Raw genomic sequence first — 26,881 nt, forward strand, 5'->3', positions numbered from 1 at the left:
GCAGATAAGAAGGCGACTGTTATCTGGGACAGGCACTGTGTAATTTTAACGTTTATTATTATTATTATTATTATTATTTTCCTTAATGTGGCACTCGACACTAATAAGTAATAATACTGTGTACAAGTGTACAAGTGCGTGTGTGGTGTGCAGTCATTTATAGATAAGAACAGTAAACAATTTTTGATCTTCGTCAAACATTTTTTTATTTTTCGTACTGCAGTCAGCAATAAGCGTTCTTTACGATCAGTTCGAATCACAATAAAAGTAATAATTATGGTCGGTACTCGTTCATCGTTATTTTATCTGCTCTGTGCGATCCTGATTTTTTCAATCAGCGGTAAATACGATATTATTAATTATTTTAGCATTTCAGTATAGAAGTTCTATATAGTAATATATATTTTTTTTTTAATACGTGTGTATAATATTATAAGTGTACATTTAAACTTTGTAACGTTCACTTCTAATTAATATGTTAATTCAAATATAAAATATAAGTGTATAGCTATCATCACATAATTTGTTTTTCATTTTTTCCCACTTAATTTTGGTTTTAGGTTCAAAAGTGTTAAGCAACGTTGAAAATCAACTACGAAAAAATGCCGTAAGTAATTCAAATAATCCAACGCGTGTTATACATTAACTATTATTTAACCTGTATGGGTAGGTAGGTATTAGGTAGATATCTAAACCTACATATTTGTATATCGCCTAAACATAATACTATCTAGATGCTGATGTATAAATTTGTGTTGTTCTGCTTTTGGAGAGTCGTCATATAATCACATACACGCGATTGCATTTTAATTGATACCTACTTTTATTCACTCTACATGTATTGCAACGTGCAGCGTTCTGCCGTCTAATATTCTCAAAGAATGTAAAATATGCATAACGCATATTATTCGAACTCGTTTTGATGAACCCAACACATTATCTGTAAATAAGGATGAACGACACTCGTTGAACTTACGAGTATTTGGACATATCAAGAAACGAACGTAGAAATATTATCTAATATTTTCTTTAATTACAAATTGCGGAAAAAAAATTCCCGTAGATAATACAAAAACAATATTACATATTATAAAATAAATAATCAATTATATAAGACGCTCGTTTTATAATATATTAGACATAAAAACTATATTTAATATTTATATAGTAAACGGTACTCGGGTGTAAAACACAATAATTCCTGTACTTCATTTCAATATTATAGTACAAGTGAGGAATTGTTATTTATACATATAATGTATGTAACTACTATGACTAAGTGTGAAAAGGTACCTACGCCTGAAATAACCGAGATTGTCAAAACTGAAAATTTTAATAATTAATTAAACTCACAGGTAGAGAATAAAAAGTTAAATTAACTTAATAACATTTCTCTTTGCAGTGGCTTATAAATCAAACTGCAACACCACAATACCTATAATTAATTTATCATATTATTATATTATTATCGTGTAGACAGTAAGTCTGTGGGTACTGTATTATTATAATAAATTCACAGGTTCTATCCGTGAACACAATACATTGCATTGGTGAATTACCGCATATTTCTGTAATAAACTATTAATGATTAATACTCGTTTATACGAAAATACCAAAATATTCACATTGGTACTATTATATTGACAAACAATACGGTGTGACGATGTTATATTAAACAATATACATATTATTATAATATGACTGAAACACCTATGCTATATAATAACTTACAGTACATAATATGTGCATTCAATTGTAAGATAACCTCGTAACGTCAACGTGTTTGAAATGAAGCTCATTATATATATTATATATATATTGTATTTATACTGTATAGTTATATTATTTTAATACTCAACTACCAAAAAAAAAAAATTTGAAGATTTGGAAACATCGTAAAATAGAATAATATTTATCTTATAGGAGGTACCTACATATTTATACCCAATAAAATAGCTGAAAATGTTTTATTTTTTTACTTTTCATAAATTATACCTATTATAAAAGTGATAATAAAATTTATATTTTTCTTGCGTCAAAAATATTGTTACTTTTGCATGTGTTTATACCTATGAATCCACTGTTGTGTTGTCTTTGTAGCACGTAATATGGTACTACTGCACAGTTGACCGTTTGATCCATAGGAATACTGATTGAATTAAAATTCAATTTTGACTTAATTACCAAGTTCAATTAAGCGCAAGACATATAATTTTCATCAAACCAATTAAATAGGATAATTTTACTTCATTGAATAATTAAATATCATTTAACCGTAGTACGGCTTATCTCCTACATTCATCCGAATAAAAATATATAGATATTTAATCTGTTTTTTCCGATGTCGATCCAATTACCTGGATATAAAAAATTACGTTTTAATTATAACTTTTTATTTTGTAAGAAGGTGCACATAGTACGATCAACAATAAAAATAATGTATTCATAATAAATTATCGAATCTTCACTACAAAGTATACTTATATCTATTAGCTGATTATTATCATTAATTGTTGTTGTAATTTTTATACGCTTAAAAATGTATGTATTATTTTTATCATTTATCGCATATATGTATTATGTATTTTATTCTGTTGAATAATCAAAAAAAAGTATTGCATTATTATATCATAATAGTAATCATAATAATAAACATTTGTATGTTATGTAAAAATATAAAATGTATAATTATACAATAATGTACGTATTTCACCAAAAGTTATAACATCATTAATTATTTTTTGTTTAATTGTTAAAAATTAACTGTAATTTTTATATTAATAATATTTTGTCGCTCTGTTTGGAAAAATAAATAAATTTCAATTTTATAATTAATATAAAATACAGTATAGACAACAAACGACCTTGCCGATTGTATGTTTTAGAGTCATATCAGATTAAATTTTATTTAATAACGGAATCAATAGTTAAGACTTACTAAAGTTTCATATAATATGTTACCTACCGTTGTAATCACAATAAATATAAATTATGATGATTAACACTTGACATAATATTGATGGAACCAATTGATATAATATATAACAAAATCTATTTGTTATATTCGAATCAGATGATGTCATGAAAACTAACTAATGTATAAGTTAATATTATAAATATATAATACATGTATCAACCACCTTGGACTCAGGAATTGTGATATTTTAAATTTTTAACTTTATTTACTAAACAATAGTTTTTATTAATTTACTAAATATAGAAAACTAAATTAACTAATTTATACTAAATAAAAAACTTGTAAAAATAACTTTATGGTTTAAAAGTTTAAAGTTATAAGTTATTTAGGATAGGTTTTTCTAAATAAAATATTAAAGTTTATAATTTTATTATTATATTTAAAAACTAAGAAAATACCTACATTAATCGGTTTTATATTATATTTTCAAAAATTGTATACGAAATAAGAATTTAATTCTTATTAAAATAATACACCCAACTTTTTTATGGATAATATTTTCATTAGATTGATCACGTTTTAAATAACACTAACAATTAAAACTATATAAACGATAGGTATATTCTAATATATTTTATATAAACAATTTATAATATAATATATACTATAAATTCAATTTATTATTATCTTAGGTAAACTAGTATATAAACTTAGTAGCATTTACATAATATACTACTATATTTATACTTACCGTTTTATTTGAAAAAAAAAATAATAGGTAAAATATTATTTAAGCAAATATTTTGAATTAAACACAATATATACCAAAAATAGCATCCTATCATATCACTTATTTTAAAAAACATAACTAGTTTAAATACAAAATTGTTCTGAAAAATGAAAATTACTAATTGCGTTATAGTATATATTTTAGGTAACAGATGAAAGTTAAGTTTTAATCGTATCTCATAGATTAAGTCACTATAAATACGTACATGTGTGTGTATATAAATAAAAGAAAGTTCTCTACATCCGAAACCGCTAAATCGATTTATATGTGCTATATTTGTAATTTGTATATTCCAAATAGTTTTGAATGAAAAACATACTAAACTATGTTATAATTCAGTTCTAAATCTTACCACCGAAAAAAATAAAGTAATGAAATAGAAATAGGCTCGTGGTTATATGATTTAATTTCATGTACATTTGAATACTGGCGACAATATTGAGAAGGCTCGTGTTAAGCTATTTGTTCGGTTTTAACTGAGACATTTGAAAAATGTATTTTAACCAATTCGCTATCCGGGCATAGTCAGGTAATACATATATATATATATATATATAATGTGTGTGTTACATATTCTTTCGAACTTTGAATAGACAACATCATAATATATTATGATACTACGGAATTTTATTAAATTAAATACAATTGCGTTATAACAATCATAACTTGCAAAACACTCTTCCACAAAGATTTAATTACAATTCTATCAGATTAAAATAAAATTGTACCTATATAGCATAATTATCATAACATTAAAATATACTATACAGTAATAATATCGATATTAGTGATTTATAAGACTTTTGTTTACTTTGATGATATTACGTTTTATACATTTATAAATTACCTACTTACAATTATCATTATACGTCATTATCATACATATTATAGAAACGTTAAGCCGTTTGTATGCACATTGCACATAGAGTTATAATGCATATAATAAAATATAATTTTTATTATAGAATCGAACTTCTAAATAACTGATATTTGTCAGATTTTTTTCTTCATAGTGACATTAGCTGATTTATTATTTCTCAAAAATCACCTATGTTTAAAATAGCAGTTTCATACATTTAATAAGTATTCAAACAAGATTGAAAATATTTTACTGTCTTTGCGATAAGAAACTGATGAGATTAATTAAAATCATCTATAATCTGTTCATATTGTAAACATTTTTGATAAAAAATTGAAGCAATTAATAAAGAGAGAAATATTCGAATATCATGGATGAATGTCATGCGTAAAAAAATCACCCGGTATCATTTTAAGTTTTTAATTAGTCTATGTTTAGAAATTAGTAATTGGTAATTACAAGTAACAAATTATCTCAGTAAGACTAAAACGTATATTATTAAGATGATAAACTTTATTTTTAAATGGCATTTTTATTTGTCAGTTAAAGATAAAATATCACCAAGTATGAAAATAATAATGTACTTGTTAATGTTTATTTAAAATTATAAAAAATCAGTAATCACTTAAGAAAAATATCTTATCAAAAATGTAATAACCAATAATCAATTTTAAATAAATCACGAAGACTAAAAAATATAAATGTAATTACACTCTATTAAAATAACTACTTTACTAATATGTTTTTACTAAATTTAAATAAAATGAAACCATCTAATTTTATTATATTCGATTTCCATCACATATTTATGATAACCTGAATTATATATTTTTTTTTATATAATAAGCATAAATAAATCTATTTAAAATCTATAGGATTCTTAAAAAAAATAGTATCTTATAGTACGAATAATAACCACGTTAACATTATTAGAATACCTAAATTTCTAGTTTAAAACGACTACCTACGTGTTTAAGTTTGTAAAATTCATCATATTCTAAGATAATTAGAAAATCATAAGCATCTAAATAAATTAGAAAAAGGCGGCACATTATTACCAAATTTGTTGTTTATTCGTAATGAATGGAATTTATAAACATTGAGTACCTATCTATAAATATTTTTGTTTAGCACGAATTCGGACTTGCAGCGAATGTTGTGGGTCACGCAGTTAACGACGAAGAAACAGAAGAGTATCCATTTGAAAAAGCATACTATTCGTATAAAATACAATCTAATGAGGTAAATAATAAAAATATACGAACTTCTAAAATAGTATCTAAGTGAAGTACAAAGTGTGGTCAATGATGATTTCCCATTTTTTCGTGTCGCGAGAATACGGGAAAACATGGCGGTGTGCCACCCAGTCTGTATCTGTAAGACTAAAACAATTAACTAACTTTACTTTTTATAGTTGTCTAAAGATATGCGATTAGAACCGCCAATTGATTATGTAACACCCGAAAACTACAGTTTGGTGTTGGAACCAATCGTTCATTTTTGTCATCATGTAGATAAGAGTATTATTAAAAAATTTTCTGCATTCGGATCGAAAAACAAGGTGTACATCAGCATCGACGACGATTTGAGAGATATATCAACCAATGACTCGACCATTGTATATAAACTTAAGGTAGGTGATTAATGAAAATAAATTACTATAAAAAAAATTCATGTACACGAACTGCACTAAATTAATATTTAAATAAAAACTGTGAATATATAAAATATATTGTATGTGTAAGTGTGTATACAAAAGTAATTCAAAAAAACGTCGTTAATAATATTCCGTTATAATACATTAATAATTTGACTCGTATACAATGTTATATTATCTTAAACAAAATCATATAATGTTGAAACATTGTCGTGTTATAAGTACATAACGAATTAACAGATTATCGATGTTTAAAAAATCAGAGTAGGTACATAATATAAAGTTTTAATATTATTTGAATTATTAGTATTTCATTGCCAAATGAAAAATTATGAAAAATTGATATTGATTTTTAAGTTTGACATTTTACTTTATTATATTTATATCTAATAATAATTGTGGTTCAAATAAAACGATTTTTTTAGTCAAAACGAATCACTGATTTAGCAATTAAGAAATATTTTGATTCTCCGTTGTTACCTATATAATTTGATAAAAATTCTTATTTTTTAGAACACTCTAAATTGGAAAATTAAAGGGTTGTGAAAATATACACAAAATATAATATTTATTTTAAATATATTATTTTTATTCAAAACTAAATGGTTATTTAATTTTATAATAAAAACAAAAATAAATTTACTCTTTAGGCAATAAAAAATGTTGATTTAACTACGGTTGGTGGTTCTACGACTGTACTCATCAGAATTGTTGAATTTCTACCCATGCCTGGTATATATTATCATATTTACATACATTTTTAAAAATATATTTTCATACAATTTAAAACCTGTTATTATAGACACTGTACTAGCGTTTGAAGAACCTAGTTATTCTTTAAAGTTGGCTTATGGTCACAAAGGGAAAGTTTACAAATTTAAGACCATCAAAACCACACACAAAGCAAAAGAAAAAAACACGGATTTGGAATTTGAAAAACAACCAGTAAATGATAAATATTTTTCGAAAAATGAATACTCCTTCAAGGGCAATTACAGTTTAGAATACGTACCTGGTATTATAATATATTATTAAATTAAATAACATTACATAAGTTACGCTTTATACATTTTTCCTGTATATCAGAGAAAATTAAGAATTTAATATTATAATATATTATGATCAATTTAGAACAACTTTTAACAAAACTGAGGGTTAGTGATGACGGTGAATTGGAGGTTTTAGGAAATATCGATGAAGGACACTACAATTTTGACATCGTAGCAGTGGATTTTGGTCCTAATTCTACTACCGTTTTAAAAGCTACATCCAAAGTAATATACATATATACATAAATCATTTTTAAATCAAAAACTTTACCAAAAATAAAATATTTTAATTTCTTTACTATTTTTTTTTCTTCCACAGGTTAATATGTTTATTGATAATATAGCGGTATGTAGTTCAGACACATTTAAATTTATCAGAGCTTTCAGTAAACACTATATAACCGAAGAGACTACATTAATAACAGCTGTTCCGGGTATTGAGTCGAGCGGTCAATGTAGATTTGCAATAACACATCAATATCCATTTGGAAGTAAGTACAAATAACAATATTACATTAAGTTACTTTTTAATTCAGCATTTAACTATCTGAACTATCATGATAAGATAAAATAATATACATTTAGTATATCTAATAATAAGTTTAACGTAAAATACTAATTATTTAAATAATTATGAACTTTTTTGAGAAAAATTCTGATTTGAAATAATTTTTTTTTTTTACTGTTTTCTTTTTTCTTTAATAAAAAATTATTTTATAGCAGAATATTTTTTGGGGTTTTACAATAATAAATAAGAATCAAACTTAAAACGAGTAGTTTAGTAAAGTCGAATAATATAAGAGTGGTCGCAAAATATTAATCCACTATCTGCTCATTTTTTGCTTCAATTGTAAATACTTATAACTAGGGCTAGGATATTAAAACATAATAAGCAACTAAAAGATCACATGATTATTTTAAAAAATCAAAAAACAATTTTTTTAAAAAAGCATAACCAAAAATTAACATGAACTAGCAATACAAATGAATAAAAACATTAAAAAAAAGAATTAATATCATGTATTCCCCTAGATTTTTAGTAGTGAAACTGACTTTATTGACCAACAGAGTATTCTTATACGTAGGAAAAAAAACTCTCCAGATTCACTTACGTGGTCGGTGCGTACTGCATATGAGAGGTTTTAAATTACAATATTAAATCTTAAATTTTGAAATGGTCAATATTGATGCATACTTATTGTATAGATACTGCAAGCTATACCTATGTAGATCGATAATTTATACATTTAATACGTTTAATAAACAAGCCGATAACGAAAACAATAATTTTTCAACATCTGCATTCTGGGTTTTTACATTTCTTATAAATTATTTTTTTTTATTACAATAGCATAATTAATATATAAAAATATGCAACTGGGGGAAAAAAAAAAGCATTAACATAAAAAACGCAAGAATAAATTAGTTTATTTGGAATCAGAATGACATGAAACGGATTTATGGATAGAAATTAGATTTCTACCTCGTATATATATAAAAAAAAGAATTATAATATATGCTTTAAAATCTGAGCCCTACTTATAACTAACAAGTGACTTGTCCGAAATTTGATTTTTATTAATCAAAATACTGATTCAGATTATAAAATTAAATATATATATATATATTATTATTAAGAGTAAAAATCTTAAAAAAAATTAAAAACGTACCAATTCAAAATTATGCCAAAGAAATATTTTCAAAATAGTTTCGTGGTTTTAATTGATGATAGTTTTAGACAATTTAAGCACTGTAACACCTATTGAACTTTTATCAAACCATTTAATAAATGCATGGCTAAATCATAATTTCACAAACTACAATATTAATATTATGCAATGCAGCTTAAGTTATAATTGTAATCCCTTTAGTTTTAGACTATGATAATAAACCACAACCTGGCCTAAACTAAATCCGTATAAAAACAGGGTAGAAAATCTAGATTTATGTTAGATAACGAATTACCTACTCAGTACCCACCCAATGTTTTAAGTACACGGTCACATTCATATTTAGAATAGCACTCATAGAAACAGCGGTCTTGCAGGTTATATAAGCACTGGAATAATGCTCCCACTACGTCATTATAATTAATTATTTACGTATAATTCCACAGAGGTAAAGTCGTATTAATAATAAACATCTACTTGATTTATAAATGTAAAAATTCGAAAATTACGTGGCTGCAGTCGATTTAAAGGTAGCGATTTACTTATAAATCTGTAAATTCGACAATAGTAACCTAGATAATAATAAAATATATATATTTTTAAAAATCATTTTTTCTTATTAACGTATATTATAATATGTAGATTACAGACATAGACAAATTGATATCAATAATACCTAATCAAGAATAAAGACGCCCAACCCTAATTAAAATATAATTAAATATTAATTGATAGGTAAAAGCATTATTTATTTTTAAACACCACATCGGTTCGTAATGAACGCCATGTTTTTATTTTTCTATATTGTACTATTTACTGCTCGTAAATTGCAATATTAATATTATTCATTAAACACGTTCGATTATGATCGAAATATTATAATAGCATGTTGATTATTATCGCTAATATGTATGAATTAGTATAACATAAAATTACAGGTATACGATATTTTAATTATTTCCCTACGTGTATAAAATATTAAAACATAATAATTAAAAAGTAACATACATTATTTTATAGTATTGAAACAGTCACGTGGCGACTTGAATATTATGACCGCGACTTAAACATTATAATTTACACGGTGTAAAAGCAACTTATTGTAAGCGCTGTAGTACTACACTAATGTAATACATTTTAAGGTGTAATATTGACGTGACCATATAAGCGTAGTGATAATCTAAGTGATATTATAAACGCAAAATATCGAACGTTTGTTCAAGTTAAATAAAAAAAAAAAATCGATTATTTTTAAATATTATATTTTATTTTTACTATTATAATATTAGATACAATATTAGTATACCTGATATTATTACTAATAAGTTTCAGAAAAGTCGAAAATATAATTATAAATTTATATTCAGAAAAAAAAAGTAGATTAAATTTATTTGCTTATTGCTGTAAAATAAATAATTAACGAATACGAACTTTTTAACAGTTCTACACGTGTGACTACTAACTATAAATATTTGTTATATTTTAGGTATTATATACTTACGAGTATATAATGAAACTTTAGATTCATTTTTATAATTCTTCAAAAAAAAAATGTGAAGTTTACGTCCATTTTTCACAAAATTGATTTTAATTATTATTTCGTTCATTTAGAGTAACTGTTGTGACGTTTTATACCATTATTCAAGAATGTAAAAGTTGAATTTAGTAATTCATGTTAAGTAATCACAAGTGGTTATGTAAGTTTTAAAGTTTAAGATGGTATGGTGGTGGGTAGAAGAGTTTATTATAATATATTCATTATACAGGTTCGTTCTTTTGTCAAGAACTAGGCAATATATCATGCAGAAAATACAAAATTTAATAAAATATATTTTTTTTATTTATATCTATTAAACTATATGTATTCCATAATTATTAATATTTGTTCTTAAAATTTAAAAAATAATTTATAAATAAATAAATAATCCCATGGTTGGCTGTAAGATAATCATCCTATATACAAACATGAGTAAATCGCAAATGACTCAAAGTAAAACATAATGTCCTGAAAATATTGCGCCGTGGTATAGGAGTATCCAGTTAGCGTTATAACTTTCGCACAGATTTTCTTATATTTATGTAGGAAAAATATTAACCCCCCCGAAACAATAAATATTATAATATCTCTATTTTTTCAGTTTGTCCGGAAATCATACTTCAAAATTTAAATCCTACCGGGATTCCGATTGCATTATTTTTATAGAAATATATCAGACTCGTTTGCTAGTTTTTTGCGATATATACCTACGCAAATTCTGTATAATAAGAATACTTTTGTACGCAGACAGGTTATATTATATTGTACAAGCGCATTACCTACGGACGCGCTCGTAACGATCTCACTCTCTCAGATTGCGCGAGTCGGCCATCCCCTCGGGGTTTCTTCTATCGTTTGTCCGGCAAAAACTGTATTAAACATAATATTATCACTACCTACATAACAATTTAATACATTTAATATTTAATGTCACGTATATATATATATATATATATATATAATACTATTGTATTATAATATTACTGTATTATATTATTATTTTACAGCACGAAAACGTCACCACTAACATTAGGTGTCCTATGAAATTAATAACTGTTCATAAGATTAATATTACTACGAGTATCTATTATTAAAAATATGATGTCCTTAAAAAAAATTACGAAAACATTTTCATGCATAAAATTTCAAAATAATACACCTCTAAATTTAATTTTTTTTTTATTGTTAACAAGTTTTGAACCAAAAAACTTAGCAGTGAAGTATAATTTAAATCTTTTGAGTAGATTTTTAATTAGAAAAAAAAAATAATTTTTGTTGAGTTGTCCGTAACAATTAAAAATGTCTATTTTCACGTCGTATGAATTCGTTCGAAAAATCACGATTAATAGTATTCAATTAAGTAAAATTTAGTTAGAATAAAATTTAAAAATTGGATTTTATTATAAATGCTATAAAATTCTAAAATTATATATAAAAATAGCAAGTATTTGAAAATCATTAAAAATTTAAAGTAAAACGTATGATTCGAAAATATATAAAACGGGCATCACGGCGTATTAGTAGAAATTCCACCCCTAATAATCCATTTCTATGGTGGACATTTTGTTTCGTATGTTTTATCTGTCTTATTCAGTTATATCCAAGTATCTAATTATGAACAATTTATAAATTTAATTTGATAAATATCGAGAAACATAGCTATTACTAAATTAAAATGGCCCAACTAAATACCAATATACAATACAAACAAATACAATTTCGCATTCATTATTTTAACATACCAATATTGATTTAAAAAAAATAAAATACACTTTTACGTATTATATAAATATCATGTAGTGACTATTAATAGTATTCCTTAGTTCCTTACGACTTACATAACTAATGTATGTTTTTATTTTATCTGTTCATGGATTCATGGACGCACAACTGCTCATATTGTCTGTGTTGATTAGTCTTTGTTTTTTTTTTTTAACATTAAAGTATTTATATTTGAACTTATTTAAAAATGAACTACATGATAATATTGTAATATCTAACTGATTTTTAGGAAATAAGTTATAACTTTTAATAACATGAATTACAGTGTATAGTTATATTCGTCACAACATTATTCTTATAATTTCTTTTCGATTATTTCTTTTACAAACTAAAATACATTTTATGACTTACGGAAGTCGTCTCAATATAATGACCGACTCCGAGAAAACCCCAAACAATAACATTTTATGTGTCTGCGTATTAACACTGCGCCTTTATTGTTACTAGTCGACACTTACTTATTATAGTATTTAACTACAGTTGTCATTACTGATTGTTTATAATATTATATTATTAGAGTATCGTCTCACAAGAACCCTTTTCCCCTTGTTTACAATATAACATTCTACTCAATATAATTATACACGTATATAGCGTACATGATATTATAAAAGTTTTAGACTGTATAAATATAGTTTATGATGAAACTATAGGCATTTTATAGTATAAAATTAAATTCAAGAAATAGCATCATTTTATTTTATGTGAAATTAGTGCGCTACTGCAGATTTTTATTAGGCAGTTAAGATAAATGAGGTCCTAGATTATTTTTATATTAAATTATTAATCTTCGAAAAAGCAGCTATTTCGCGCACGTGTACCGGAAAGAATAAAATATATTATAATTTCGTTATCATAATACACGAATATAAAACTATTTACTACCTATGTACAATACATAGATTATTTACATGACGGATTCGTAAAACAAACGTATTAGTGGTGGAAGGGTGAGGGTCTTCCGAGTCGAATGAAATACTTTAATAATAATTAATAATTGTTGTTCGAAATCACATCAGACAAATCGGTTTTGAAAAATTTCTCTGTATACTTTCGAGAAAATACTGAGTAGGGGTGACTGGCAATGTGATTCCGTCGGTTTTCTCCCAAAGCTCGTGATAATATTAAATGTCCGTGTCACTGGGATGGAAATGACGAGTAAAAGTAGTATATTATTATTATATTAAGCGTGAGTATATAACAACTATCGAGGCGACGGCAGCGACGGCTGTAATGTAGAGCTACATCCGGATATACGTCTAGTTTAATAATATTTGTCTATTTACCCCGCCTCGAGCGGTCAGAATGAAAAAAAAAATCTGCACATATCATATTCGTACACTCGTTTATATATATACGCCGCTGTTTATGCAATACACTTACATGTGCTACTATGTAATAATACGAGAATAATATTTACATATCTATAATAAAATATGATTATACTGAACAGTAATTACAGAGTACTTTCAATAGTACATAATATGCATAATGATATTTTCTTTCTGGTTTCGTTTTTAATTTTTTATCTCGAAACCAATACCTCTCTTGGTCGAGGAAAATAACATCACATTGTACAATATGATATTATGCACTCTGCCTATATATATAATATAATATACATGGTGCTTGCAGTATGATAACACAAACAGACTTATTTTTATTTATATATTGATTATTTTTTTTTTTTAAATACTCTTTTGTACTATAATTTCAAATTACTTTTTATCAAATACGTCGATATGATTATTTACTTTTCAGGCATATAATATAATTGAAAAAAAATAAGTGCATGGAATAACCCATAATAGATTACAATTTCAAAGCATTAATGTTTTAATACGCGGTAAGTCTAAATACCCACTAAAATAATAAAATATAGATCAAAAAATTTTCCGTATTTTATTAGCCTTGAAATCAATTTATTGCTTACTTGTAACAATACCTACGTAAAATCATAATAATCAAAAAATAAAAATATACAAAACAACCAACTTTAGACCAGAAAAATTATTACGAGTAATGTCAAATTATTATTATCGTAAAATCATTCATCACTTATCACCATGGTTTCTGCGAAAATAATTCACGGTCATTATTCAGTTGTTATTAGTTATTACTAATAATATACTTAAATAAATTTGTTATCCTAATTGTTAGTAGTTACTTTAAAACAAAATATAAACGAACGGATAATTTTTTTTTATTTGAAGTGATCGAAAAAATTGCTATCCATGGATAACATTTTGTTTTGAACATATCAAAAAATCTAAAAATGAAACTTAACTTTTAAATAATTTTTATTTTTAAGATATTTTTATAATATATTATATTACAAGTAATTTATAAAAATGAAAATTCAAACGTGAGCAATATGCGTAATCGTTACGTCATGCCTATGTAAAGCAAAATGTAATTAATAATTATCTCAATAAATTAGCTACAGAAGAAGGAATTAAAAACAAATTATCATATCAAAGTATGATGAATGGAGAATTTGCTTTTGAATAACAAATTATCTTATAATTTATGATTAATACAATCATTAAATAGCATATTCATTAATCATATTGATAAAACAAGTGTTATTTAACTATTATTATTTGTAGATATTTTTTAGCTCTAATTGTTTCAGATCTAATTAATTGATTTTTTTTAATTTTCATATACCATTTAAGTGAATCTTGTTATTAAATTTATTACTCATACTAGGCATAACCACAAGTTTGGGTTTCGATAGATTTTCTGCGATTACCAGGCACAACTTTATACCACTACAATATTGTATTAATAATAACAGTTTTATTACATTTTACATTTACTATTATTTTAATGTACATTTAGAGTTTATTCAATCCCGGCTGTGTTTTCTTACCGACCGCAAACTATACCGTCTAGCTGCGTAGTTGTCTGAGCAAACGAGTTCCGACATTAATGTGCAATGCGCACCGTATACACGTCATATTATTACATAGGTACAGCATATAAATACGAGCACTGTAATATAATAATGTCTTTTCTCTCTTATATTTGCGTAACACATTTTTATTTCATTTATACACATGTGTCAGTGTGTGCGTGTGCGAAAGAGTATACGTACAATATATGTTATACACGCGGTTTGGCAACAAACGTTTTAATTATCCCCGACGGAATATCGAATAAGATGAACGTCATTTGTGGCACAATTATAACCTGCAGTGGGTATAAACTATAAAGAGGTGTTCCGATGACCGACGCGTATGTAACATGTGAAAAGTTTGCCTCCCATCTAATCATGTCCCAATCAAACCGGGAAATTGTGAGTTAAAAAACTCACTTTGCAGGTAATTGGAAGTAGACGTTTTTTGAATTTTTAAATTAATTGATTTGAAAAAATGGTCAAATTTACCACATAAGCACATATAATATGTACTCGTTTTCACGAGGTTATATTCGGAAATTGGTTTTGGTAACCCAAATTTAACGTCACCCGAATTTTTGAAACTAATCCCTCTGAACTGGGCTTTTCGACAATATATAAGTATTTTTAGGTATATAAATTACAGTTAGGTGATTAACATTTTTTGAGAAATAATGTACAATGTGATTGCATATGATGTCGCCGTCGGTTAAAATGATTTTCGCAAACCTATTTTTAAAAAAAAAACAGATTCCGTCCAAAACATGATTACATTTTCTATTTAAGTCATGTATTGTGAAAACATATTTTTATGAAATGTATTGTAAGTAGTTAAACGTATTTTATTGTCATAATACCTACCTATATTGAGCAATCCATTTAACGTAAAATACTCATTATTTTAGAAACTATAAATTTTTTTTTTTTAATTATAGGTATTGCTTATTTTGAAACTGAATATTTTTTAGAGTACTTTAATTTTTTATCCACCAAAGTACTACAAATAGTTATATATGTAGTGTTTAAAAATAGAAAAGAATATAATGTTTTCTAAAAATGTTGTTTTTAACAACTTAAATTTATGTAATAGAAGTATTTTTTTACGAATTTGTTCTTGTCTAATCTTACCTGAAATAATAAGTGTCTTATGTTAAAATTTATACGGAGTGATCCATTTAACAGTTAAATGGATCACTCCGTATATGCTTTAAATCTACCAACAAGTACATATATTATTATGTATCAGTCCATACCTACTAATTTTTACTTAGTGCTTAATTAAAACATTTTCCAGTTAATAGTAATAATATAATTATGTTTTAGATAAGTAATTATATTATCGATTTCTCGTTATACTTACCATATCATATCACGACAAAAATGTAGGTACATAATGTTCATATTGATTTTCACTAGTAAACGGTTTATTTTTTAAGAAAATAAATTAAGGTAAAATAAAGAAATAAAAACAGTTTTTAACTTATAAAAAAATGTATTAGACATCGGAATATAAATACTGAGAATAATAATAATAATTTGTATAAAACTACAGCTATAGAGTTCTAACAACAATTAAATATATGTAGTGAATGCATTAATACTTCCTAGAACTAAAAATAAAAAACTGTAGTTAAAAGTTTAATTATTTAGGTGGTTATTAGCAATGTTTACGACTGTGAAAGCGAAATTCAATCACTGGATGTTTGTGTTTCTAATATAAATAAATATTTTGCTACTGTAAAATCGCGATTTTGGTAAATCAAGTAAATATTTATACGTATATACTAGAAGTAATCACTATTTCATAATTACTTATTAAAATTTAGCATTGTTACTGTGATTTATTACGTTAATAATATTATACATAAAATGTACAAATGTATGAATAATTTGCAAAATTCGACTAAAGAATCAATCCCAAATATAAGAATTGTACAATGACTCACATAAACAATTTAGTGATTATAAAAATATAAATTGTTGCAAAAAAATCAACATCACTCTTATAAAATATCGTATAGACCGTTCTGATAATAAATTAAGAGCCTATTTGAAGTAGTTAATAAAATAGGACCAATCTCTCCTGGAAGTGTAGCAATAATTAGCATTATAATAATATAATCTATATAATAACATATAATCTTACTTAATAACAAAAAATGTATTTTTTTTTTTTTTTTTTTTTTTAATGCGATGCACAGCGAACGCGGACTTCTTCTCCATCGACAAACTAACAGGTGTCGTGCACTTGAAAAGCCCCATCGATCGGGAAGCATACCCATTCGAAGACATGGAAGAACCGTCCGCGTACCTGAGACTAAAAGTCCAATGTTCACCGGGTGAAAAATTGCCGACCACTCAGCCTTTACACCTGTCCGAAGTGGACAACATCGTGTACGATCCGACTACCACGTTGGTGCAGTTGGTCATCATGGACATCAACGACAACGTGCCGGTGTTCCCCGAAAAGCACATAGTCGTCGGATATCCCGTGATGGACGTGGCCAACACCATTATTCCCAAACACCTCCTGCAGGTCAAGGTGAATAGTTGACGACCGATGGGTATTGTATATCTTATCTATAATTGTATATAATAGTTGCAATCGCCGTAATTGTTTCACTAATAGCGATCGACAGCAAAAGCCAAAAAATAAAAAAATAAAAAAATTGAGTATACTCGTGTCACAGACGAAGTACGTCATAATAATGTTAGAGAACAGTTTGTTCAATAAAACGCAATCTGATTGATTGGATTAATGACCGACTCAAAATGTTTTTAGTGAACCTAACAAACTATAAATATTATCATATAATAATATGATGCGATGTGTATAATACACATTACCATATTATAAAAAGAATATTATTATGTCGTATACGGTATTCATACTGTATTATGTATTAAATAGTATAGACGTATGCAACACATCGACATGGATTTCATGTACTTCTGGCAGTTGATATTTTTCTAAGTTGTTTTCATGTATGAGTTTAAGTCTATTGAAATAATAATAAGACAGTCGATGTTATATAACCACGAGTGACTGAATGGTCAATAGAAATTATCAAATCAGCTGGAAGTTGTACCTGGTTATCGGTATTATACATCTCTATTCAATGATTATCGAGACAATCATTATACGTCAGTCATTCAATTTATATGCGAAAATCATTGTCTCTCTATACGTCTTATATACTTGTATTCGTGTATAACAGGCCCACATAATTAACTTGAGATATCTGGAAATTCACGTAATATTTTTGAAATCTGGCACTTTTTAACGGTTAAAACAAATTTAAGTTTTAAGTCCTTCTAAATAAAAAGGAGCTTCGTCTAATCAGATAAAAATCTATCTATCTATCTTGTATTAAGTAATAGTTAGTATTAATACTCGTATCAAGTCTTCGCATCAACAATACGTGTGAAAGTAAAACGTTTTATCGAATACCTACTATGCAATATTATACGTTAAGTATAATATAGGAATTAATGTATGGTATTGTACAGTATATTATTAAAGCGATAAGACTATCGACGTTTTAGATAAATCGTGGTCGACAATTTTGGAGAACTAAATATTATATATTATGTTATTAATTATTACGCTCGTGTATATTATATAGCTATATTTAAATGTGCATATATCATCCGCGAAAAACGTACGAGGTCGATCGATATTATTATTACTATTATTATAATCGTATACATTGACGCGGCTATATGATTTAAAATTGCGCGCGGGGTCTAGGTCGCGCACGACATAAATTTACTGTGACCGGACATCGGAAACGTCGATGTACTAAATGTGATACAATATACCACCGTGTATTAGAACGTAAAATGTGTTTAACTCGGTCTAGTTTATAATAGTATTTACAGACATTCAAGGCGAAATAGACGCCTTAAATAGACAAGAGTGACGATGACGACGATGGTGCGATTATTCATGGCCGACTTCGTTCGGGTTGAATTATATCATAATATTGCATATTATTTTATACCTCATGTACAGTAAGCTGTTGTTATAAAAAAAAAAATACTGCCCCAGCGGCAGCGGTGGCAGTGGTCATCAAAATTATTATTTTAAATTTATCTATAATATATTAAATAGTCATGTAAAAACCGCAAACAGTTAGTCGGTGCATATAGGTACTCTCAGCACAAGTGCCAACGTTATACAAGGTGATCCACTAAGCATATATTTTATTCTCAAATAAAGCAGTTATTCAAAATCTGATTAATAGAGTTTTTAAATATACTTAAGGAATATATTTTCAATTTTTTTGTATTTTATATTAAGGACTTCTATCTTTGAGTAAGCATTTTAATAGGTAACTCAAAAAATATTCTTTAGAATTTCAAATTAAAAAATTAAGAACATCAAACATTTTTTTTTTCAAAAAAAATGATCTACTCAATAATTTACAGTAAATAAGCAGATAAGCGGAGAGGAGGGTTTTCATTTGAAAAACAGAAATATTTATATCATCACAGAACACATTATACTCTTAAAGTAATTTTAATAATTTTAAAATAATAAAGTCTCAAAGCATACTGGAAATTTTCAAAAATAATAATTTGAGTACATGACGTATTATTGAATAAAAAAACAGGGGTGAACGTGCTTAAAGAATCATACTGTATCTCAATACGGTATCTCAATACCGTCTATAATAATATATAACATTATTATACGCTCGTTTCGCTAAGTTACACATCAGAATATTGTTATACACTATTATTATCGATAACCCACAGTGGAAATCACCCGCGGCCGACATATATATATTAATTTTATTTTTTGCAATTGCGTTTTTTTATTTGGTCCGTTTTATTATTATTATTATTGTTGTTGTTGTTGCTATTTTGTTTTCGTCGAACCGTGATTAATCGGCTGGCGAGAAGAAAGTCGTGTCGGTTAAACTGCACTCTTTGGAAGTACCTATTATATCTAATACTTAGGCAAGCCATACATAGGTACGCTGGAGGTATTACTGCACGAAGTATAATAATACACACATAATATGTGTGTGTTTGTGTGTGTGTGCACACATAATTGAATAATAATTATTGTAGTCATTGTTTTCTGTGGTGTACATTACATTATTATTTATATTATAACATATTGTCAGTATGTGTAAACAATTATCGGCGTCAGCCTCTTCTTTTTGACCTTTGACAGTGAGAGTATTTATTGATTTCTGCACACGTACAAAAACGATAAATTAATACTGAACCTATAGGCTATAATATACGTAGTTTGATAGCAAACATTTATAACGTATGTTATACAGTATATTATACTAATAAATCTATATTTTAATGATAATATTACGACTAATATAGGTATTATTATAACGTAAATACTATAAATAATATTATATTATATTATAGGTATTACTCTATGGTTTACTTACTTCGCGATCAGACAAGTGTTTAAATAAGAGCTACAAAATAATTTTAACCACTAATATCGATTTATTTTTACCTAAATAAAGAGTCTTACAAATTTCCAGTAAAAAAAAATGGTCAAAATTATTAAATTAGCTTTTATGTAATTCCCACAATTTTTGTCACACAAAATGTGGAAGATACTGTAAGGTGATTTTTTTTAGATTAATGATAAGTGAAATAAAGTGGCTTGTTTCAGTGGGCCGTTAATATTTTACACTACTTCACTCTTATAAAATATAAAAATGTATAATAGTAGTTATAATTTATCGTTCAAAATTTGATTTTGTTGTATCAAAATACTTAAAAAATAATATGCTAGTATAAATTTAAAATTTAAATATTTTTCATTTACCAAGGAAAAGATTACTTTTTTTTTTGATGACTTCAAAAATATTAATGGTTTTTGAAATAATACAATTTTACTTTAAAATAGTCACCGTGTATAACTGAAACAATATAATATAGTTTTTTTAATATGTCAAATTATTATTTTGCATAAAAATCATTGGATACACTTATCGTCTTTTTTAAACAATCATAATATTTTGCATGGCTATAATACTATCAAACGATAACAAAAACAAATAAATATAAAATATTTTAAAAATATTTATAGTTGATAGTTTTCATCACATTTTAAACTCTATACACTATCACAGTCGGTTCGTTTCATATTGTTAATTCATTATTTTTTTCGAAGATTAAATTTCAAATACTTATCGTTGCTACAGAAATTGATTGACTTTTTAATTTATAGCATTACATATTGTTATGCTATTATTAATATATATTTAAGTAAATTATTTTTCAGAATGCCGATATAAAGTATATTACTAAGAATTAATATAATATCATGAATACTATTTATTATTACCTATTCATATGTTTATTTATTTTCATGATGTTGATTAAGCATATAATATTATCTCTCACTAGACACTTTAGGCAATGTTACAATTCTTGACTTAATATTTTAAAAACATGATAAAATTCTAAACACACAAACACTAAAATTCAAACATTTTTAACAGCAAAACAAAAAAAAAAATTACAAGTATTACTATACTTTACTTCATTACAGAGCTTTCTTCTTGTTAATATTCAAGGAAGCTGCAAATACTTAAAAAGGGTATGTTTCTTGTGTTAAGAACACGGAATTAAAAAAAAATGAAATAAAATATTAACTTAAAGTTATAACTATAGAAAAATGTATAATAATGTATTTTTTACTGCTATGGTTTAATTTTTATGAACAGCATCATCCATATTTTACACTTTACATAGTCTTATTTTGCAGAAAAAGCTTTTATAATATTTTTAAAATATATACCTAATTTACATACTATTTATTTATCTAAAATTCAAACATAAGTTATAAAAATAGGTAATAATCTTACTGTTATATTATTTACTTTAAATGTATTCAATATTCAGATTATTTATTTGTACTTACGTATATAATATACCTACTTGCACTGTCTCAGTGTCTAACCTACTACAGGTACATTTTAATGTCGTAATTATTAATGTTATACATAATTATACGGTTCTTGAAATTAAACCTTTTATATTTCAATTAAACTTCCAAGAATCCCCACGCATTAATATGATACATTTCGATCATAATCAGTTCAAGAATTGATCTGTTATTACTTATACTATTGTGTTGCGCATTATACAAACATAGTAACATTTAACACAATAGATTACCAACAATACAGTATATCAAATTGTATGCGTAATTATATGTATTATGTGTGTATGTAACATATATTTATCGGCAGGTCGGATTCACGGTCATCAAATTTATATTGAAACAACATTGAAGAATTATTATTTTAAGCAAGGTATACGAAATAAATGCATAATTTATTTATCTATCATATAATTGCAGGATACAATTAATAGTGATATTTAGTACGTCGAGCAAAATATCATCGCATATTATTTATTTTTGAATTAAAAAAAAGGTTATATTTTTTATCCCTGTAATTTTCTATTATAAAATAAAGATCGATAACGAATATATTATACTATCATAAATTGTTAATTTTTTTTCGTTAGAATATAAAAATAATACTTGTTTATTAAAATAATAATATGTTTTAGAGTACAAAATCAAAATATTAATTAGAATTTTTGATCTTCTAAGTAATACAATATAATATTTAACTTATATAGCTAATTAATTGGCTTAAGAAATTCAATAAAATATATGAAGTTCAAAATAAAATATTATAAGCCTGTTAATATATATTTTTTAATATATAAGTAAATTATTTCATCAAAATATGTTTTTTAAATAAAATATAAAATTTCTAAATATTAAAAATAGTTTGTGGGTAATTATTTTAGAAAATGCATTTTAAATATTATGGAGATAGAATGTATACCATTACAGGCATTAATAACCAAATAAAAATATAATGTAAATAACTTGATTATGCATTTAGAATTTAAATAATTATTGAATGCATAAAATATCATGATGTAGAAACTTTATTAACCAACTATACCTAGATATAAATATTTATGATAATTTTTCTCCGAGTTTTTATAGGTTTATCTTAATAGAATAAAATGTATTTTTGCTTATTTGCGTGTTTTGGCATTCCGACGATAAATATAATAAATGTCAAAGACTTTTTTTGTTGATAAACTGAATTTTTTGTTTTAATGATTGAGTTAATATTTCATAATAACATTATAGTGGTATTATATATATTGAAATAATAAACATTCCATATTTTGTCTTTACATCGTGGAATATTTGTATTTTTGAGTTTAGCAACTATAAACCCAATAATGGTTTTAAGATTTCTTATAATAACTAGGTTTACTCTTTCTCATCAAACTTTTTTATTGAATTCCGTTCAAAAATATCCAAAAAGTTTTTTAATCATTATACTCTTCGTATATATTTTTCTGTCGTTATAAATGCTACATATTTTCTATCAAATATAATTTGCAGACATGACAAATTGTGTAAACATGTTTAGCTGATCATAACTTCTCAAACTACTCTAGAGAAAAGAATTCTTTCTTTAAATTATATAAATTTGAAGTAAAGAAAAATTAGTTTTTACAATTTTATTTAAGTCAGTTAAGAAGTATAGTATAATACTCTAAATGCGTGAAAAATATATTTATGTAATGCATAGACTTAATATACGAGTTGTCGTTTTCTTACCGATTGGTATTAAAATATATGAAAGTACAATATTGGTATAAATGAAAAAATATAAAATGATTATTACAAAACATTTATAATCATTAGATAAACATTTTTTTTTTTTTTTAAACGATCTGACGGTTTTTGATTTCAGGCGACAGACAAGGACGCAGGAAAACACGGCAAAATACAATACTCGCTAAGAGGAGACGACGCTAACGACTTTATCATTAACTCGGAGACCGGAATAATATATTGTACGAGTCTGGTGGACGATAGCACTGCGAATAAAACATTTGAAGTGGTGGCCAAAGACAATGACGGAAAATCCGATGGAACAGAATCTACTATGACTATTACCGTAAGCTCAAGATCTATATTACATATTTTATCATAATATTTTAAAATATACATCAAATATCACACTGTGGTCGCTTCGTTCAGTGGTTAATGAGTCGGGATAAAAAAAATAGAAACATTATATTCAATAGAATTGGATGATAACTATGTGTTTAATGCATAATTTAAATAAATTATCATGAAAAAACGACTTTAAAATGGACTTTGGTTAAACGATTGTAGGTGAAGTTCCTGACGTTCTCGGACATAGTCCGGGTGAGTGTACAATTCAGCTCCACCGAAGATCACACAGCTGTAGAATCACAGCTGTCCGAAATATCGGGCGTCAGAGTAATGTCACTCACGAACGACGTAATCAACACGTATTTGGACGGGGAGTGGCGCACCGAGAGGGTGTTGACCGTGTACGGAGTGAACAACACGGATGGTTCGGTGGTGTCGGCATCGGAATTGGAAAAGTCAGTGAAAATGATCTATGTAACATAAAATATTTGAAAAATACCAATTTAACGTTACATTTTATTAACACCACTTTTCAAAAAAAAAATGTTTACCTGTTTTGAATAGTTAAAATACTTTAAATTTGCAATTTTATAATAGTTTTTCAAAAAAGAAGTTTATTAATAAATTAATCTTTTTATTTGAAATATATTTTTATACGTCTCGATGATATTAAAATAAAACATTGTACATATTTTTTTTCAGGAATCTAGACCACAACGCCAAAGTTTTGGGTGTTACTCAATTTTACAATACGAACTCTGACAATGAAACGAGTACCGTAATGTCCTTAGTGTACGCAGCGATGTTTTTCTTGATGCTGTCCATGGTAGCCGTGGGTCTGCTATATTTTGGATACGTCAAGTGAGCATAATCGTTATTTAAACATGTTATATTATATGACGTGTGTAATGTTATTAGTGCTAGGCTTTATATATTCGCTGTAAAATAATTGAATATGCATTCAATTTTGTTGAAAATGATATACACAAAAATAAAATATTCTATGAATTTACCAATATATTCTAGGCTATTGTTAAGCGAAATAAGTAAAAGCCATCGTGTAATTTTAAAACATATTAAATAAAGTTGATTTTCGTGTAAAGCACTATGCCAAATCAAATCATTTTTATTGCCTACTTTTATTTTTAAACAAATTCACAGCATTTTAAATTGTTTTGTTTAAAACAAAATCAGTGATTTTGTGAAATTGAAATAACAACATCTAACCTTTGGACTACTTTCGTTTCAATATACCATAAAACATTTATTCTTGTATTTTATGTTTAAAATATTCAATTCAATAAAACCCATTATACCTACTTAAAATATGCAAAATAATGAAAATAAAATTAGTTCACGACGTGTATTAATGTCAGTACTTAGTGAACATTACTGATCGAAATATGCGTGAAAGGACGCTGCAAAAAAACATAAGTACCAATGTGCATAAACTCTAATCTTAATATTATTTTACATAAGTGCGCAATGTGCGTATAATTTATAATAATATACGAATCACTTTAAAAATTTAAAAAAAATTTAAATCGATTTTTATTTATAATTTATTGCCGAATAATCCGATATCAATCATATTTTGTTATTGTCTTATTTTATAGGAACGGCCGTTATTTGTCATGTATTTCCAGTCCGTCTACAACACCGCTGAAAGACGATATCGAAAACATGTGAGTAACTACACGGACCATTATAACTTGGGCATTTATTGCTTGTCTGCTCCACATTTATTATTATTATTATTTTTATAATAATTATTATTATTATAATATATAATATAGGTACCGCGTGTATATTGCGTACATGTAGTATTATATCATTGTACGTCAGTTTAAACCAGTTTTTAAAATTTTTTTTTTAACAAACGTTCACAGGAGTCAGAGTAACTGGATTACGACTTTCAACAGAACCAACCTAACGTCTAACAGAGTGCGATTCCCGGGGTGATTATAACATTATTATTATTAAATTTATTTATATCAATATCTGATAGTATATTATGTAATTTCGATTTTCTATTGTCCAACGACGTGATGTTTTTTTTTCAATTTCACAGAAACATTAACTCCGAGGCGGTGCCATGTAGATCCAAAATCACGGACAACGCGACAGTCATCGTGGAGAACAGCCTGTACGAGGCCATACCGCCTAAAGGAGCCGCTGTCTTGGCCGTGAATAATAATTCTTCAATTGTTAAGCTCGAGTAAATATTCAAGTCGAGTCCCGTATAATACACACTTATAATAATATACTGCATGATTTGTTCAAAATACATACAAAGTTTTCTTTTCTTTTTTAGTTCTAAGGTTTCCTTCGAAGACGACTTGATAAAATTAGAAAAAATGGACGAGACATTTTCGCCCACGGACGAATTATCTTTTAATTATTAATTTTCGACTTCCGGTGGTAAAACAATCACTTTAGTCGATATCGAAACCGGTCCCGCTTCGACGTTTACCTTTTTTTTTCCAGACAAGCACACTTCGCACACAGATTTCTATAATACCTACCTATTATCTATTATATAGGTACTTGTTAATATGATAATTGTATATTATTCTTAAATAAGTTTACAAGACCTTACAATACTTTTATTTTTACACATGTTTTAGTCGTTCAAAAGTCACCTTGAATATTGATAAGTCCTTGCCCAATACTGTTTTATGTTTACTCGGAAGCTCATTCAATCTTATTAAACAGCATACAATATC

General features: G+C 26.1%; 1 protein-coding gene across 1 annotated transcript; it reads left to right on the plus strand.

The window, feature by feature from the left end:
* The first annotated feature begins 137 nt into the window (after nucleotides 1-137).
* LOC114124021 (uncharacterized) lies at nucleotides 138-26,881 on the plus strand. The gene is made up of 16 exons (XM_027987180.2): nucleotides 138-340; nucleotides 561-607; nucleotides 5,698-5,808; nucleotides 5,981-6,199; nucleotides 6,874-6,955; nucleotides 7,026-7,238; nucleotides 7,355-7,497; nucleotides 7,592-7,763; nucleotides 17,365-17,705; nucleotides 23,947-24,153; nucleotides 24,375-24,610; nucleotides 24,858-25,016; nucleotides 25,772-25,840; nucleotides 26,045-26,113; nucleotides 26,227-26,373; nucleotides 26,470-26,881. Exons 1-16 carry the CDS (start codon nucleotides 277-279, stop codon nucleotides 26,558-26,560), a joined length of 2,370 nt encoding a protein of 789 aa, XP_027842981.2. The 5' UTR covers nucleotides 138-276; the 3' UTR covers nucleotides 26,561-26,881.

This window comes from Aphis gossypii, chromosome 2 (genome assembly GCF_020184175.1).
Source record: "Aphis gossypii isolate Hap1 chromosome 2, ASM2018417v2, whole genome shotgun sequence".
In the NCBI taxonomy this organism is placed as follows: domain Eukaryota; kingdom Metazoa; phylum Arthropoda; class Insecta; order Hemiptera; family Aphididae; genus Aphis; species Aphis gossypii.

Excerpts from the sequence above, each read along its gene's own strand:
- LOC114124021 (XM_027987180.2), top strand. The coding sequence starts at position 277 with ATGGTCGGTACTCGTTCATCGTTATTTTATCTGCTCTGTGCGATCCTG. Across the intron at positions 6,956-7,025 it reads TGAATTTCTACCCATGCCTG|ACACTGTACTAGCGTTTGAA; the intron begins GTATATATTATC and ends CTGTTATTATAG. Across the intron at positions 26,114-26,226 it reads AACAGAGTGCGATTCCCGGG|AAACATTAACTCCGAGGCGG; the intron begins GTGATTATAACA and ends TCAATTTCACAG.